The sequence below is a fragment of the Amphiura filiformis genome, chromosome 17, assembly GCF_039555335.1.
Source record: "Amphiura filiformis chromosome 17, Afil_fr2py, whole genome shotgun sequence".
NCBI lineage: Eukaryota > Metazoa > Echinodermata > Ophiuroidea > Amphilepidida > Amphiuridae > Amphiura > Amphiura filiformis.
The window spans coordinates 52,722,051-52,739,192 of NC_092644.1; the positions used below are offsets into that span (position 1 = coordinate 52,722,051).

The 17,142-nt window shown below is 36.8% G+C and overlaps 1 protein-coding gene across 1 annotated transcript in view; it reads left to right on the forward strand.

Annotated features, from left to right (window-relative positions):
• The window catches only part of LOC140137295 (nuclear pore complex protein Nup160-like), a 47,141-nt gene that overhangs the window by 17,408 nt on the left and 12,591 nt on the right, over positions 1-17,142 (forward strand). Inside the window, 19 exon segments of the mRNA XM_072158938.1 lie at positions 143-221; positions 2,639-2,753; positions 3,072-3,233; positions 3,898-4,073; positions 4,857-4,950; positions 6,110-6,178; positions 7,176-7,388; positions 8,052-8,117; positions 8,406-8,514; positions 8,920-9,082; positions 9,558-9,691; positions 9,694-9,723; positions 10,477-10,506; positions 10,509-10,636; positions 11,300-11,433; positions 13,508-13,750; positions 14,539-14,608; positions 15,406-15,624; positions 15,906-16,001. Of these exon segments, the coding sequence (XP_072015039.1) occupies positions 143-221; positions 2,639-2,753; positions 3,072-3,233; positions 3,898-4,073; positions 4,857-4,950; positions 6,110-6,178; positions 7,176-7,388; positions 8,052-8,117; positions 8,406-8,514; positions 8,920-9,082; positions 9,558-9,691; positions 9,694-9,723; positions 10,477-10,506; positions 10,509-10,636; positions 11,300-11,433; positions 13,508-13,750; positions 14,539-14,608; positions 15,406-15,624; positions 15,906-16,001 (2,330 nt within the window).

A 17,142-nucleotide genomic window follows, 5' to 3' on the forward strand; every position in this document is an offset into this window, starting at 1 on the left:
GTTAGCTTGATATCACATATGGGTCTTTACTAAAAATCTCTAAAGTTCCAATACTGAAATCCCATATCGTAACAGGAATGAAAGTGTCCAAGTTTATTAAGGGAGATGTTGGCTCATGTATGTGCAAACATTATCATTGCAGGTATTGTAACCCAGCATGAATTGCGGCAGGCTACAGTGATGCAGAGACTATGGACAGGATTGGTACCTGCTGTCATGAGGTATGGTAGAAGAGATCGGTAGTACTAGTAATACAATATGAAACTAGATGGCACAGTTGTGTTTGACCAAACATGAATATCTATGCCCATGACCCCACCTAAACCCCTTCCCACAAACGAAAACTTTGTGACCACCATGTGGAAGCCCTTGTTATAAACTTTAATTCGTACATTGTTACAAGCAAAATGCGTACACATTCCCTTTTAAGGGAATTTTATCAAGTTGACATATGTTCGAAACCGTTATCATTGCAAATGCAGGTAGCTACCCAAATGATTGATATCTATTGCACTATAGGCTACTGAGCTAGAGGTGTTAGAAATTTTACACATATTCCCCCCTGTAGCCCATGACCTTTGACCTCTGGGGTCGATGTTACCCCAGGAAATATCTGGGGTCATGGGCCATCACTATACCGAGAATGAACCCTGAGGGCGCTATAGTTTATGAGCTACAGGTATTTGAACTTTTACACATATTGCCCCCTGTAGCCCATGACATTTAACCTCTGGGTAAAGGTTACCCCAGAAAATATCTAGGGGTCATGGGCCATCATTATACCAAGTATGAACCCTGAGGGCGCTATAGTTTATGAGCTAGAGGTGTTCGAAATTTTACACATATTGCTCCCAGTAGCCAATGACCTTTGACTTCTGGGGTCGAGGCTACCCCAGGAATGTTTTAGGGGTCATGGGCCATCATTATACCAAGTATGAACCCTGAGGGCGCTATAGTTTATGAGCTAGAGGTGTTTGAAATTTTACACATATTGCCCCCTGTAGCCCATGACCTTTGACCTCTGGGGTCGAGGCTACCCCAGGAAATTTTTAGGGGTCACGGCACACAGGCCATCATTATACCAAGTATGGGCTCCGAGGCTACTTTAGTTCTTGAGCTAGAGTCATGCAAAAGAACGATGAGGAGGAGAAGACTAAACACAACAAATACAATATCTATGCCCCGTTGCACGGGCATAGATAATGCCGGCAATCATGTTACACAATTGGGGTAAAGATATGGCATCCTGAATTGACAAATGCTTTGCTCCTTGGTGATTAAAATAGGACAATGCACATTGGTAACTTATGGATGATGTATTTTAAATTAATATATTTGTTTTATTTAACAAATTCTTACCTTTCGTAATTAGTAGGGCTGTTGTTGACAATATTTTCGACAAAGCAATTTTCCGGATTGTCAGCAAGCATGGAACAATTGTCAGCAAAAAATCTAGTCACTAAAAGGTTAAAAAAACTTAAGATATACTTAGCATCACCATTATTTCCATGAAACAACTGCATCAGTCTCTCTATTTCATTCATAAGTGGTGCAGATATTCTTTCTATTACAATCCAAATATGCGCATATGGTATATGGTAATATTAAATATTTCGGTGTATAAATAAACGATGCACAATGTGGTCTCTGAACTTTATATTTTGACTTTATTGATGTACTGCTTTATCCACAACTTGTCGATATCGGATCTTGAGATTTGATGATTGTTGACTATGTAAATTCTACTCAACAACAGCCCTAATAATTAGTAACAATTTAATGGGAAATATTTATCTTAAGGCTTTAGGGATTGGTAGAAAATATTTAATTACTTGTATGCAAAAAAAAGTAAAAAATGTGAGTGTTAAGGGTACTACACCCCTGCCCAAATTTGTGCCTATTTTTGCATTTTTCTTAAATATTATAGTGCATTGGGGACAAGTAAGATATGTATATTATAGGGACAAGGACTACAACTACTGCACTGTAAATTTTATTTCAGCACAAGCAACAGTTGTGGGGTTACAGCCAAAAATGAGGGAAAACCAATATTTGATCAATAAATCAATAAATACTTGCCTTGAGTTACAGAATTTTCAGTACAGTAGTTGTAGTCCTTGCCCCTATAATATACATATCTTACTTGTCACCAATGTGCTATTATTTTTGAGAAAAATGCAAAAATAGGCATGAAATTGGCCAGGGGTTTAGTACCCCCTTAACCATTCGTTTTTATCAAGTGGACCATTGCTAAAATTTGTTTGACTTATATAAGATGGAAAAAAAATACGACTCATAACACCGTGTATTGATATAGAATGGCATGCACGCAGTTGGGGCAATGCTTACGCTAGGTTTGCGTTGCGTAATGTGTGGCTGGCACATGCTTATGTGAATTTACATGAGCGTGAGTTGGGACTTTGTTGACGCGCGCAGTAACAAAAGCCAATAATTTCCCCCTTATATAAGTTGAACAAAACTAATTGAACAATTCATGGAGTAGTTGCCCAATATGGTTTGTACCGATAATATTTTAAAGGACTTTTAACATAATGGAATAAATCTAAGAGATGTAAATGAGGGTGATAATTAATGCTCTATTGACCCCCAAAAAATGCACTTTGATTTGCTACCACAGGAGAGGTCAAGAGACCGTTGATACAACATTGAGCCTGGTGATGAACCCAGTAGGACAAGATTTTTTTGTATTCTGTGTTTGCAGAGATCATAAACTGCGCATGTGGTCATGTAAGGTAGGAATGTGTTAAATGTTGGATAAAGTGTGTGAATGTGTGTATGCATTGCGCCTTGCAACACACCGACAGAGGCCTTTTAGACTTCAGATGTTTGGAAATACTGCATAATGCAGGGGTGGGTGTGTGTGTGTTTAAAAAAAGCATGGTGATTTATAGTGCGCTACGCACAGGCACAACGCCTAGACATTGATCCACAAGCCTCAGCACACTTTTTAGGGGGCGATGATGTTTGTCTACATTCTGGGGTGACTGTCTACATGTTTGTCACTATTTCAGCCATACAGCTTTAAATTTTTTTTTTTTTATAATTTTCAGAACCAGACCTGCCTAGCGAGTATTGAATTATTAGAATTCTTACCCGATGGAGCCGAGTTATCTGAGGCCCCAGCTGTAGGCCATAAAATCAGGCAAGCTGTAGGTAGCGATCCAAGGAACCTAATCATTGGTGTATATCTTGGATTCCCTGATAGAAATCAGGTAAGACAAGTAAAAAATAGAAATTCATCCTTATCCAAGTTATCTTTGATGTCAGCTATAAATGTCATGAAGGTAAGGTTTTGGTAAGGGCAGAGCTGTGACTGTGAAACTTGCTGTTTATTGTTTGTACCGCTATATAGGAGCCTAAAAGGAAAATACAGAATATTTGTATACTCGTGCAGCTGCCATCAAGGTGCTGGGACAAGTGATGCTGGATATGTACAGCTCCAAAAAGCTCATTGGTTGAGAGAATACCATTGATAGTTTCAACATCAACCACCCTTGTTTCACAGTTTTTACCATCCTATTGACACTTACGCCATGCAATACAAAACAAGCCTCCATGCCTTGGACAGACAGTGTATGTGTTGTGTCCATGCGGGCAAGCTAGAGACAGCTCAAAATCAAGATTGCACAGACCTTGTGGACTCAATTATAGCCAAGGCATAACTTTGTGTTGTGTTTTAAAATATGAAGTTTCCTTCACAATGTTACTGAATTTATGTATGAGTGGTATTAAACACATAATAGGCCTAAAAAAATTCCACTTGTGTCTTGTGACCCATAGCACCATTAGGCAAAGCTTTACGTTATGGGCATACAGGTTTTAGATGTTAATGTACTAATGCATATAATGTTACCTGTTTGTCTCTCTTGTCATTAGTTCCTTGTGTTGCAACCAACATTGGAAGATGGTCAGTGGCGACTATTACACATAGCCTCAATAGAGGGCGGTAAAGAGAGTACGCTGATTGACTTTGGGCTCACCATGACACACCTTTGGGCTGCTTGGAGCACCTCATCTGGGGAGACAGTTGCCAAATTCAAAGCATATGAAGGGTAAGTGTTATAGGAAAATTCAATTGAGCTTTACTATGAGGCATCTTTGATTTTAGCAGGAAGACCTCATCTGGGGAGACAATTGCCAAATTTAAGGTGCCGTATTCGTTCCAATAAGCGCCCATACCCCAATAAGCGCCCACCCAGGGTATTTTCAATTTGCTATATGGTACCGTTAATGTTGAAGTGATGGACAGACATCGATAAAGTGAAATAGCTGGGGGATTAGAAGTCCTGTGTAAAACTTGCAATACATTTTCTGCATCAGAAAAGCTACTAGAACGTCTCAGGACCCTTTTATAACGTACATAGATTCGTCTCTAATAAACGCCTGTCAGGAAAAAATTAGATAAACCATGTAAAAATAAGCGCCCACCCAAAATGACTTTGTTAAGTGCCCTGGGTGCTTATTGGAATGAATACGGTAATTGAATTGAAGTGTAAATGTAGCATTTCAAAGAATGAGCGATGTTTGGGTTATATTGCCATGTCTGTTATAGTTATTAATTTGAGAGAAAATCTGGAAAGGGTGCTAATATGCTGCCTGCAGATAAGTCTTATTCAGCACTATTTCTAAAGAATAGTCCAAATCTTCAAATTTTGATATCTGAGTCAATGTAACATTGATTCGGTAGCTAGAAATTACTTTAAAAATTCATGTATCATCTGCTATAGTTTTGACATGTGTACATTGGATTATGTTTCTGAAAAGTGAAGCCAGTTAATGGTCATTTAGTTTGAGGTCATCTTTTCTACTAATAACTTGTACTTTTTTATGAACAGTGGTGGTCCTGGTAGTGAAGGCTGGAGTCCTGTGTTTCTCTCAAGTTCTCACTCAAGTGACGATCTTCTTGTTCCACCATTCCTGGAGCCTCGGGTGAGTCAGTAAATACAAGACCTCTCCAATTTTGAATTGGCACCAATTTGTAAATCCCACCCAACCATGTGTGCGATTACACTTACTGCCATGAGCAACTGCACAAAATATTCAATCCTGGAAATAAATACTCATTTTGTGTTTAATTCCAGCTGAATCAGAGTAATAGAGGTTAAAATGTGATAAATTTTGCCCACATTATATTCTTCACATTTTTGTACTGCTGTGGATGGAAAGTGTTAAATCTGGAATGGTTCAAAATGTTGCCTTTGGTTGTAAAAATTGAAAAAAGCTTCCGCAAGAGCTGTGTATTTGAACTCTGAAGAGATGTGAATCTTGACTTGTCCTCGGACAAGGGCCAAAATCTAAAAGCTGTATGTGTTGTGACAATCATCCTGTGATCATTCCATATCCTGTGTAGGAATAATCAGACAAATTTAATTATAAAACTTCATTGTACAAAACATAGGATTGAATGACTTCAGCTTTTTTAGTAGTGGACCAGTCTGCACCAAATAGTAGTGACTACTCGACTAATTACGACTATTTGGAGGTCAAAATTTGAGTAAAAACTCAAAGCAATTTTCATGTCCAAAATGCACAAATCTGCATCATCTTGATGGTTTGAGGGATTAATCTAACTGTGACAATCATAATGCAACCAAAGATCACAAGACAAGACAAATACATCAAGTCTACCTACGAATAAACTTACACATAAAATCAAATTCCAGCAAGAGTTGTATGGATGTCAAACTATCAGTTTCCAAACTTTCTGTGTTACAGTTGTCTTACTTAATGTGTCTCGAGGACACAATAGAAAGTCATCAAATCATAGTTGAAAGTAGAGACTACTGTCAATGGTCGTGACTATGACTATTACTGACTAGTCGAGCAACGCTACTAAAAAGTGCCGATATGGTATTTTGATCTGCTACTTCTCTTGTCGGATTTATACTCATATTGAACGTTAACTTAAAATCAGGTGAATTGAATCTTTCAATGATATCATGCTTCAATTCTGATAAGCTCGGTCAACTCTATCAATAATGTTTTGAAGCAATTTAATCAAATAAAATTTTGCAAATGTGTTATTTTTTTACTGATAACTATGATAGTGCTAAATATTTATCTACGTGTCATGTCTTGTTACCATCAGGAAGCATACATGGATCATATTTTCCAACCTGGCAAATTTTCTTTGCATTCCATTGGACGAGCCTTGAATGTAAGTGATGCAGCTGTATTTTGATTCTACTTTACTGTGTGTTATTGTCAATTTTGAAGTTTTGTCACTTTTACTTGTGTGGTTGTTTCATCTATGTGCATATTTACTTGTTTCCATAAAATGAGTCATAAACATTGGGTATTAGTTTTGTTTTGTTTTGCCATTATTCTGAAGAATTAGGGGATACAACAAATTTTGTTGCAGTATGCCAAAGAGAATAGATCTAAAGAGTGCCAACTCAGAATAGCCCATAAGTGAGGCTATCATGTAAATCTGGCGTATTGCTTTGTTGTTTATGGAGGGCAAAATAGTGTACTGAAGCCCAAAATTGAATGATAATTTGCATCTTTAAGCATCAGTGTTACAAAGGTTTTGCACATGTACATGTAGCGCTTAGCATGGATTATTGGTACAATGCTTCAGAACACACAGCACACAGAATGCAAACAGCCACACATTTTAGTCAAAGTTTGCTGAGTGCAGGGCAAAATAATCCAGAGGTACTGTGTTTTGCCCTCCATGTGCAACACTCGGATTCATGACTCTTTGGGTCTAATCTCCTTTAGTATGTCCGATATATTCTGGCAACTTCCTGTAAATGGGTGTGGTATATTAAATGTAGTTTTAAAAAGCACTTTAATAGGTGAAGTTTTTACCAGTCTCTTTTGGTTAGATTTATAAGTGATAAGGCTGAGCCTTTTGAAATAAATTGTTTCTTAACACTACTACAGTACAATATTCCTGTTGGGACCACCTGCACAGGTACACCATAGCCAAGGTACTCGGTTGGTACTTTGCAGTACCAGTGTACTTACCAATGCAGTACCACTGCTGGTGGGTCATGTGCAGCAGCAGCTGCATTTGTACTATGTAGGACCTACATAATACAAATTGTACATTGTAGGTACTTTGTGTGCACCACCTTGGCGATGGTGTACCTGCGCATGTGGCCGTAATAAGAATCTTGTGGTGTATGAATTTATGTGTCCTATTACAGTTGTACCATGGGCAGTCAGGAGGTGAAGGAATTGGCTCTCTATCAGATATGAGTCAGATTAGTATGGATGCACTGAAGGAAGAGACCATGGCTATCATAGGTAATGATATCCAGCAGAAAGTTGGAGGCAGCGAGATGACTCAGGAGGAGTACCATAACTTATTGCAACAGAGCTGGTCTAAGTTCTATGCATGCTGTGTGCAGTATCATGAGGTAAGCATGGCACCTTGATAAGGTCTTTGCCTGTGGTGCAAGAAGTCACAAGTTCAAAATCTCTGCTGAACCAAAAAAAAAAATCAAATCAAAATCTGCTCTACTCATGGTCATCTGGAAATGACAGGGCAGTGATCCATGCATGATAAAAACCTTGTTACAGTTGGTTCTAATCAGCATAATGCACAGTTGTCGGCTACACATGCATATCCTTCACCAGGTAACTTGGCCTGAGTGAAGTTTTGTTATCTGTCTGATTTCAGCTGATATCCCTAGATATGCTTGACATTAAAAAAGCACTTTCATTTTCCAAGTTGCTGAGGTTACATGTAGTGTATAACTGTTTAGAATTATTGTCTACTTTAAAATGTCCAATTAGAGCCTGAAATGTCAGGGTTTTTATTACTTCAATATCATCAGTTTGAAGTTTCAGATATTTCTATCCAGTTGCAGTAAAATTTTACATGGAATTTCCCTTATTTGCACACTCTATTGAACATGCAGACCATACAGTGTTTGTGTTGGACGGCGGGTCAGGAAGGTACAGAAAATGAGAGTCCTATGTGTGATTGGCACATGTTTTGAAGTTATTGAATTTATCAAAATAAAAGCTACTCTTCATTACTATCTATTCAAGTAATACACTTTTATTTTGTTTGCCAGGTTGCAAATAAAGCTGTTGGAGTAATGCTAGATCAGGCAACAGGGATGGTGGTTATTGTGAAGAAGGTGAGTTCAACCTATATAAGCAGAACAAACTTTAGACCATTCTTATAATTGGGATTACTGCCATTGACGGATCAGACTTCATTATCACATCGATATCATATCATGTTATATAAAATCAAAATCATGTGATACTCTTCTTTGTAAGACTGGTCTATATGTTGTGTAACTTGGACTTAAAGCAAAGAAGCCACATGATTATGTAGTCTGTTTCTCTATCATTACAGATTGTATTTATCTTGACATCTATAAGATTAAAAGTATTAAACTGTTTAAATATTTCTCACACAGAGTTTGTTGAGTGTGCTGCGGCCTTGTGATGCAGTAGAGCACCTGTATTTGTCACCCATCGGCAGCTGTGTAGCGGAAGATTTTGCCAATGTGCCATTTGTAACAGATGGTAAGTACTATGTCATATATACCCACAGAATCACTGGCCGGGCCAGCTAAACCCCTGTGGCTACCAGGCGGTGACCTTCTGCTTGGCATGTGAGGGGACTAATGTTCAAATCCCGGGGATATCAACTGACTTCTTTGTTCATCTTCTCTCCTTTTTCATTTCTTCTTTCCTTTCCTATAGCAAAAATCCATTGTTTCTGTCAGGGTTAACACATGATTAAAATAATTGCTAATTTGTTGGCTCTTTTGAAAACTTAAAAGTTTTCAAGGTTGTTTGCTTACACACAAGTTTGGTGCACTATGGAGGTGATACATGTTGATAATCATGATAGTATGTGTAATATGAAAAATATCACTTGAAATAATAGTGATTCTAACACTATTTATTGCCCATTGACCATTTCAGAAACATCTCTGTGCAATGACCTGATAGCCCTGTCAGATTGCATCAAGATAGTGAGAGGTAAACTGAGTCCCATCATACAATTATCCTTTGAGAATGACTTATTCCAGCTGGTCAGACCAGAAGAAGTCGCTCATCAAATTGCAAGTGATCTATTGGGACTAGGGTAAGTAGGGATACATATTTTCACAAATTTTTCCTGATTTCAAAAGGACTCTTAAAAGGACTCTTAAAGATGTTTGTTTCCTGTTGGTTGTCTGAAAATTCAAATGTGAAATGTATTTTTTAATTTAATTTTGTTTTGCTTCAGTTATGATTTATACATAACATATGCTACCTCAAATCACAAATATTTATTGTCAAATCAGTGCAGAGTAGGTTTGATATGAAAATCATAAGTTTTATGAAATTATAGATTGATTTTCATAGTATTTATTGCTTTCATATTGCTTGTAAACAGAAAATTTGTTTCGTCCAGGGTCGTTCCAGGCAGCACTATCGGGTCTAAAACGCAACTCTCCCTTAGATCTTGGATTCTTATATTTCTTGTTGGTAAAAGTAAAGGGCTGACAGTCATTACTCATCAGAACGTAAAAAAGACATTTAAACAGTTAATTCTATTGCTTTTCTTTCTTACCTAGAGCGGATACAGACACTCCTAGCAGAGCGGCGCAGGGTACAGTGTTCACAGCCAAATTATCGAGGCGATTACAAGCCATACAAGACATGGACAAGACCATCCAGGCGATGCTAGCTGCAATAGATCTTGCAGAAGGAACCCAGAATCATTGATGCTGGATGAAGATGGTAAGTAGCTTATACTATGATCAGCTTTTGTAATAGGTGAGAAATGTTCAGTTTTTGTTACTGCACAATGCACATGTTAAGTTACCTTTGCGTAAATTCACAAAAGCAAAATACACAATGTTATGAGTCCCGCCTCTTATGAGCTGATCAGAGTATATATTTGTTTTTTAGGTGATGAAACCACCCTGTAACTCCAGCCATAGCCCTGAGCCCCCATAAAAGTTCAGTGTCGCACGAAAGCACTCAGCCACCTGGCCAAGGGGCAGATTAAATTTGAGAAAATGGGTCTGAAAGTCCTAAAGTGATGGATACCTGCAAGCCTGATGTTAACCCAATACATTTTTCATTTGAAGAATTGTTTTATTATTGTTTAGAAAAATAAGTATATTTGAGGTGACATGTGAGGTCATATCAAACAGTTGCTCAGCAGTTGTCATAATTCTTGGCCTGTCAGTATGCATGCATGTCATGTATTATTAAGGAAAAACATACTCTTTAACAAAAATGTTTTGCCAAATTGCTTTTACAAATTAAGCATACTGGGTCCTACGCACATTGCTTGACGATGGATGTCACACAAGGACTGGGGCTTGCAAAGGACTTGGGAAAATATTCTGTTGATGTAAGGGTTCCTACACCAGACCATCTGGCCTTGTATTCCTTTCTTCACCAAGCATCTCATGCTCTTCCCAAGTGCTGATTTTGTTGTAAAGGTTTATGTTGAAATTACTTATGATTGTTTTTATTGAACAGAACCAGATGCACAACAGCATCTCAATGCAAGTGGACTTTTACCAGTTCATCTGCTGTAGATCTGTTAGCTACCAGCTTTACACAGATGTCACATACAAGACTAAATCTACTCAGGGATCTACTCATCTTGCAGTGTGCTATGCTCAGACTTGGACAACAGGTACTATATAATGGAAAATCTTTTGTTTTGCTTTAATTTTTTGTGCTTTTCAGGGTTAAATAGGCAACCCCATTAAACCCTGTGAAAATATTTTAAATCCATATGCCTATATGCTTCAGTGTGTAGCTGTATTATACAGTGAATAAAAGAAACCACAAAACTGTTCAGAATTGTTAAAATCATGAACAATAAACCCCACAAAAGTAACCTGATATACAGTAAATCAAATTCCAACAGTGTTTTTACTCTTCCGTCCACATAATGTTTTTGACTTGCCAAATTAGGACTATAGGGATTTATTGTGAACATTGGATCAGTCAAAAGTGTAAAATTAAGGCTGTAGCAGCATAAATCAGAACCCATTTGGGTGGGGAAACTTAACATGAGATACATTCCTCAGATATGACAAAAGGATGAGTGAATTATAGAAGAAATTGTTTTTAAGAGTTGACATAAAACGATGCATGCATGCAGAGATATTGATGTGTTTCATGAATGAGCCCCACAGGGGTAGTACAGACTTCTGCACTTAGTGCAAGGACATTGATTTGTCTTGATAGACATAGTTTTTCAATTAAAAAACTTGTGATAAGAACTTAATAAAGAGGAAACTACTGCAACTATTTTTGTTGTAATGTTATTGTTTTTAAATTTATTTACCAGGCATCAATCTCCCAAGACATTTCCATCAAGATCCAGTCAGAGCTGATCCCAGATACTGCCAACTTGCTGCTAGCCTACTATATGCTGTATTACATGAGTGGATGTGTAACAACATCTGTGCATACAAACTCTATGTAAGTCTCATCATAAGGTTCTCATCCTGTTCATCCAAACCCCAAATACGGTCTATCTTGATCTCAAAATTTATAGTCAAAAGTGTTTCTATTAAATAAAATAGTAACTTGGGTTTGAACAGGGTCACAAGTGGATGGACTTTCAACAATACAGATAGGAACCCCTGTCTCATTTGTACTGCACAGTTGGTCATGGGCAATGGCAAGCTAACTTGACAAGAAAGTAACATTTTTATAGAATTGAGACACAAAGAGGCTTTCTAATTTTTATTTATTGAGCATGACACACAGTTTATAAGATGGTCCTCTAATAGAAAAAATAAATAAATAAAATTGCGGACAATTGTTGGTTTTACTAATCATCTCCACAATCAAAGGTCATGGATGTCTATATAATTTTCCTGGGTCATATTAGATCCACATGTCATGTTCTGTTCTGTGTGTCAAAAAGTGGGTCCTGATGGGAATGACTCAAGTACATTGCTCAAGGAAGAGAATTGAGATCTTCTTCCGATAAGACCCTGCTTAGTCAGCCTAGGGCACATAGAGGATCTGGTTTAAATACCTTCTCTGTCTCTGGCCCGAGGGAATGGAACAAACTCCCTAAATCCATCAGGGAGTCTCCATCAATTCCAGTTTTCAGGAAGAAACTGAAAACTCACCTTTTCAGTTAGCTTCTTTCTTGTTCCACTGTGTTTCTTTTTTCCCCATCCTTTCTCTCCTTGTTCAGCGCCTTGATAAATTTTAAAGGCGCTATATGAATACCTTTATGTATGTATGTATGTATGTAAGGAAGGCATAAAACCCTATTAGGCCCTTCGCACTTGATTATTAGTTTCCTGTTAAAGATTTTGAAAAAGGGACGAGGTGACTTTTAATTATTAATTATCTTTTATTTTCTTTATTTAGTTTGAACTATTACAAGCAACTATTGACTCGTTTTGACTAGAGCGGGCATTTAATTATTTCACAACAATATTTGATTTTATAAATAAGTGAAGGTGGAGTTGTACTCTTTGTTCATTCATCATTATTGTTGATATTATTAAAGTCAGAAAATGGCAAGTAGAAGTTGTTGAAAGTTATTTTAAAGGAGAAAATTAGAAATAAAAATAAAATACTTAATTATTTTGAGATTTTCAATTTTGGACGCTGGGCGGTAAACAGGAAACTAATAATCAAGTGCAAAGGGCCTTATAAGCATGCTGGTCAATGTTGAATGAAAGTACATAATGCACAGAACTGAAGTTTTAAACATCAAGAGGGTAAAGGGCCACTTTCCAACACATCAAGTGAGGAAGTTTAGACCCAGTCTTTGGATCATGAGGAAGGAAAATCACAATTCAGCAACTGTCAAAAATACATACAGTGGGCTATTCAGTTGAAATCCATACACCCCTATGGAAGGTGTGATTTCAATCTCCTACACAGGAAGTATGAATTTCAAATGGGAGTCAATCATTCAGGAAACCCCATTTAAAATTAACACTCCCTGTATGGGAGATAAAGGGCATGTCTTCCATCCGTAGGGGGTGTATGGATTTCAGCAGGACACGGTTGTTTGATGGGATCATTTATTAATTTTTCAAACAAAACATCATGTACAACCAAATTTTAGGCCTAAACAGCTAAAAGTGATATCATGCTAATGTATTCAGATGCGTTTGAATCATTCTCAACTTTAATTTCCCCTCTTTTACAAAATTATTCACTTTTATAGTATTTTTAAAGCTTTTTTGGATATAAAATGTATCTATTAATGACAAAATTGGTGGCCCTATTTAATTACTGGAAATTACCCTTTCAAGCGTTTAATACAAATAATTCCTTTTATTGTTTGATAAAATATGTTTATAAAATGTCCTTGTTGCTTGTTTCACCTATTCCAACTGTTTTAATGGCATATTAATCACCAAACCCTTGCAAATAAAGAAATATGATTTATGATAAATAGCGCCATCTATAGTTTGTATTTAGTTAATAATGAAGCCAATTATATATACATCAAACAACCGTGAGGAATAGCCTAATTTAAAAGAACATCATTATTCTGATTTCACCACATATCTTGCAGGGAGTCCAACATGCGTCAGCTTGCAGCTCTTGAAATCACTGATGCCTCGTCAGGTCTGGGACAGAGTCTTGCGGCCAGTCAGATGGGAGGAATGTCACCGACCGTGATCCATATGTTCCTCAGGGGTGTCGGTGGTACACAGGTGCGGTCTCAGATCTCAAGAGGTGGCTATTTATCACAGGACATGTGTGAAATGTGGACGGGTGTTTTACTGCCGGCTGTGTCTAAGCTGGCTCAGCTTATGTATCCTTAATGTGATGTAATACGGACTGACAGGGTTAGCGATTTTTTTATTGTTGATTTTTTTTTTTAATCGATTTATTTGATATAAATCAGATTTTTTTTATTTAAATCAATTTTTTTGATTCCAAGAACTGCTTTACGCCATGATAAAGTCAAAAGAGACCAGTGGAATGCTAGACATATGCTAATCCCATCAGATATATACAAAAAATCAAAACATGTTTTTACTTGTGAAAATTTCAAAGAAAACATTTGGTAAAATCATGGAAAAAACCTGTTGAATTGTGCACCTTGAAGATGAATTTTTAGCAATAGATATATAATGACATCATAGAGGTATTTTAATTATATCCAAAAGGTGTAGAAGTATTGCAATTACAAATGAAGCAAATTAACTTGAATTTATCAAAAATGGTAAAAACTTGATGTAAATCAGTGATTTAAAAAAAACACATTTGATTTAAATTGTGAATTAAATCATGATTTAAATCATTATTACCCATGTTAATATAATTGAGATCACTTTTATGAATGATAGTGGAAGCCAGATTCAGAGTAATTGCTAATTATGTTATAAAATGTGCTACATGAACAAAAAACTACTATAATGTTGTGACCTAAATTTTTGGTTGAATTTTCTCAAATCATCAGTTGCTGTACACAAAGTACCACTTGCTCATCAACATCCTAGCTCTTGAACTCAGTCATTTAACATTGCATTAAAAATGTGTATTGGGTATAAATTGAAAGTGTTTACACATTTATAGACCTTAACCATGTGACTTCAGTTGGCCAATCAGTGCTAACTTTCTCTTCTCAGAGTTCCTCATGTGCAGATGTCAGTACACACAGCTACAGGTAGGTCACATCAAAGTGCCTAACATGAGAAAGGCAATTCTGGCAGTAATTCTGAACAAAAACATAGCAGCTTATGAATACCATTATTGTGACAAATATCACATGATCCAGGGCTGTATGTCATCTTTTTTTGGCACTAATCGCCAGTTGATCCAGTAGTAGGAAACTAGATGATAGTGAATGAAACCATTGTCAATATTTTCTTTCACTTTCCAGTGAGTCCTTTTCATAAAGTGGATGTGTCAAGTAACAGAATCATCACTTAAAATAGGTTGCACTGTTTTGTACCTCAAACTCAATCTCAGTACATCATTGTTAATGGAAATAGTTCTGCATTTTGAATAATAGACATTAAATTAAGAGTAAACAGATTTTTATGAGTAAGTTGAATCTGATTATTGACGGAAGAAATGAATTTAAAAAAATGGAATCTGACTTGGCTTTAGTTATAATTGGAACATTTGGTTAAAGGGACATATAGACATTTTACCAGCAAACTAGATTTCAGTTTTGACATCTTTAAATGAAAATCAAAGCTTTTCACACAAACCATGTCACAAGTTTAATTTTAGGACAAAGATGAATAATATTCAGAAAAATATTTCACAACGTGATAAATAGCATGCATGGTTATTATTTAAGGTGCTCTATACTACTTGAAGAATATTTGAAGAAAACAGTTTTGAGTCAAATTCAGGAGGAGGGTGATGTCGTTTAATCACAAGTTTCATTTTCTGTCAAAATATTGATAAGTTGATCTTACATTTTAACAAGAGTACATGTACCTGTTTCTGTAGGAATGCATTAGACTGTTGAATCCATGGTGTGAATGGAATGCAGGCTCTCGTCAGTTTCTTCTTGGACATAGTCTTCTCAACTCTGGTGAGCCTCACAAAGCTTTGTCATGTTTCCTGAAGGTTGCTAACAGGCTTGCAAGAGAGGATTTCCTACTGAATAAGCTGCTACAGACGGAAGAACTTGAAGGAAAGAAACTGGACATCCTGTATTATCTCAAGGTAAGATCTTGGGGAGAATTGCTTCAGGACCTCCCATTCCATAGTCTGGTGCTCTAGACTGCTAGAAGACATTTTTCTCCACATTCGATAATGCCTTGTTCTAGTGTACTGCACACACAAGTTTGACTGCGGCCTGGCCCGTTCATAGAACTGAAAACTTAAATTGGCTTCAGCTGTATAGCTAAATCTTAGCCATTATCCCCCATGGAGATCAAACCCATTACCTCCCATTTCCAATTTATGTGCTCTTACGACCATTTACTTCTTGTTATTCTTTGTAGGTGATCAGGTTATTGGAGCAGTTTTCAGTACCAGATCTTGTCATCTCACTAGCCAACACAGCACTCAGTGTAGCAGACGATGATGACCCTAACATTGTGAGTTGTTATAAGAATTGGCCAATGTCATTTTTCTGTTTGAATTACTGTAGCCATTCAGGTATAAACCCATCCCCTAAATTAGCAATTTGATCACAGATCGTCGCCAGAGTGCTACACTATCGTAAGTGACATTTTTGGCCAAAATGAGATTTTGACTAATTATGGAAGGCCATATAAAAACGCACATTTTAAACCTGGTTTTAAGTTTCAAAATTGCTTAATTATTTTTTAATTAATAAAATAAAATATCGTAAGTGCAATGCAATTTTAATTAATGCATGCCAGACTATCGTATGTGCCACTTACGATAGTCTTGCACGCTAATTTTGTTTGTCATTTGCTGCACGACCATCGTATGTGCCACATACGCTACTTTATTGGGCCCAAACACCAAAATCACGGAATGCTACACCATCGTAAGTACAAAACAGTCTCTAACACATCACTGGCTGTGACGCTGACGGCTGTATGCGTTGTCATCATGCTGGCTAAGTTCATAGCTCCCATGACTGGTAATAGAGACGATAAATCCGGTGTTTTTAGTTTTAGATTCAGTAATAAATCTTGAGAGATAACATTACGGCAAAAGGTGTCTTGCTATTGTTAATATTATGTGCCAAAATACATTAACACTTGTTAAGAAACATAAAATGACAAAATATTGGATATTTGAGCCGATATTACGCATATCCTAATTAAGCAATGAATGTTACACTGGCACATACGATAGTGTTGTACTCTACACTCATTTCAATTTGAGTGTAACACTATCGTATGTGGCACTTACGACATCTAAATCAGTAAATAGTTCATCGATTTATTAACTTTAACACCATTTATATAGTTTATATTATTAAAATCAAATTGCTTTACATTCCCATGTCATTTTATGGCTACTTGGAAACAAACGGCTACGCTAAACACAAAAATGCTCCTCCTGTAAAACTGTCCAAACTGCACTTACGATAGTGTAGCACTCTGCCGGCGAGATGGGCTTATACCTGAAAGGGTTACTATTCAAGTTCTTCAATGGCAGAGGTAACCTTTCTTTATCTGATATGAACTCATTGAGTTGGCTGTTACAAATGGCTGGACATATCAGAACTCTTTAAAACAATAACAAGAGCAATTACTTTGA